This window comes from Antrostomus carolinensis, unplaced genomic scaffold, assembly GCF_000700745.2.
Source record: "Antrostomus carolinensis isolate BGI_N321 unplaced genomic scaffold, ASM70074v2 scaffold3838, whole genome shotgun sequence".
Classification (NCBI taxonomy): Eukaryota; Metazoa; Chordata; class Aves; order Caprimulgiformes; family Caprimulgidae; genus Antrostomus; species Antrostomus carolinensis.
In genome coordinates this window covers 85,185-87,023 of record NW_010333523.1, presented here as the reverse complement: position 1 = coordinate 87,023, position 1,839 = coordinate 85,185, and the positions used below count along the sequence as shown (strand labels likewise).

The window sequence follows — 1,839 nt, the reverse complement described above, 5'->3', positions numbered from 1 at the left end:
GGCTTAAGTTTTCCTTTGATTTGTTGCCTGGAGGCTGGCAGGGAGGGAAAGCTGAGGGCCAGATTGGTTTACATTCTGGCTTCCAGTGGTGTTTTAGAAGCTGGTTAGGGAGGTGAAGAGAGATAACATTGGGTATGTGAAACTGAATTAATTAGGTTCTTGGCAACAGGGTTTGGAAGACCAGGGAACGAAGGCTGCTGTAGTGATGGATCAGGAAGTGATCTCAGTAAATCAGTGAGGTGCTTGCGGATAAGACAAGTCTGGCATTTTGTATAGAGTGTAATCTAGTTCCAAGTGAAGCAGAACCATAATGCTCTCATAGCCTGGTGATAAGAAATCTTCATCTGCACTTGAAAATGTAAAAAGTGGAGTTAGTTTGGTAAGGTGGTGGTTAAATGTATTTCTGTAAAGCTCTTGGTGCCTTCAGTTAGGGGCTCGGTGTAGCTAGCACTGTACAAACGCGTGCTAGTTTGCGTTACTAGCAAACTTCCATAAAGAACTTGAAATATAAAGTCAGATATCATATGAAAGATGGTGGTGAGGGGGATAAAACAACAAATACTAATTGAAATTAAAATCTAGTAAATAGCTGGATACTGAATGTTACAAAAAAATGTCAATACTAAGGTTCCTGGGTAACCTTTCCATTGCGGTCTTGTACATGTACACTGTAGTAGTTCTTCTCTTTGTAATCACCTGGCATTCACAGGATGTTGCTGCCGTATACTAGCAGAAATGTGTGAAATATATTTGGTTACCTTAAGTCTTGCTAAAGGCTTTAGTTTTGTCAGGGGATAAAGTTTGAGTCACTGATGTCTGCTAGGCTAATGTAGCTCTCCTGACAAAGGACTGTTTTTTTAGGAATGTGTACCCATGCCCCAGGGGGCTGAAAAGTCATAAAGTTGGCAGAAAATTCTTCAGAAAATTTCTGTGCTGCCTTTTACTGTCTATTAAAATTGGTCCTTGAACTTGGTGAGATAGGAGAGGAAGTGGAAGAGCTCCCTGCTCTGATCTCTTTAGCCTCTCATGAGTTTTGTTCTCTGAATGGCGAACTGCATTTTGTTTCTTGTCTTACTAGATGGGCTTGTGATCCCATTGGTGGAACTGTCTGCAAAACAGGTTGCATTTCACATTCCATTCGAGGTGGTGGAGAAAGTTTATCCGCCAGTGCCTGAGCAACTGCAGCTTCGAATTGCCTTCTGGAGTTTCCCAGAAAATGAGGAAGATATCAGGTAATGAATACTATTTCTGTTTCATTGATGCCTAAGGAAAAGTTCTGTTCACTAGGGGAGACTTCTTGTCCATTTGATGTCCCATATACTTGCTGCTTCTTCTCGTGTGCATTTTGTAATATGTGGCTGGATTACTGTGGGAAATGCTATGATATAGAGTTTTATTTTGGGGTGAGCTGCCCTCCTTATGTCCCAGGAAAAGCATGTACATGTGCAGGTTCTATGTGTAAATGATAGCAGAATAAATACACCCTTTAATTTGCCTGACAGTAACTAGTTTGTAGTTTTGTCCTTGTGTTAGTCCAAAGCAGTATTCTTTCCAGTTTGAATCTGTTGCTTGACTTGGGGCTTTGACTGGGCTCAGAAATTACCAGGGAGGGCTAGCTCAATATATTGTGCAAGCCTTTTGTTGTTGTAAGTAGGAGGATCAGAATTTGCTGAGTACATCAGTGATCAGAGTGGATACAGTCAGAGAGATGACTATATTTCTTACGTTTCCACATAAATTGTGTGAGTATGTGCAAACTCTCTGCTTTTAGATCTTTTACCAAAGTATTTTTTCTGAAGCTTTTATACTGTAGGAGGCCAACCCATGTAACTGTGCATT

At 40.8% G+C, this 1,839-nt stretch overlaps 1 protein-coding gene across 1 annotated transcript in view; it reads left to right on the top strand.

Moving 5' to 3' along the window:
• Positions 1-1,078: 1,078 nt before the first annotated feature.
• The window catches only part of ZSWIM8 (zinc finger SWIM-type containing 8), a gene marked incomplete at its 5' end in the record, with an annotated part of 40,431 nt that continues 39,670 nt past the window's right edge, over positions 1,079-1,839 (top strand). The window contains one exon of the mRNA XM_010173872.1: positions 1,079-1,232. Coding sequence (XP_010172174.1) covers positions 1,079-1,232 — 154 coding nt within the window. The remainder of the gene's footprint in view (positions 1,233-1,839) is intronic.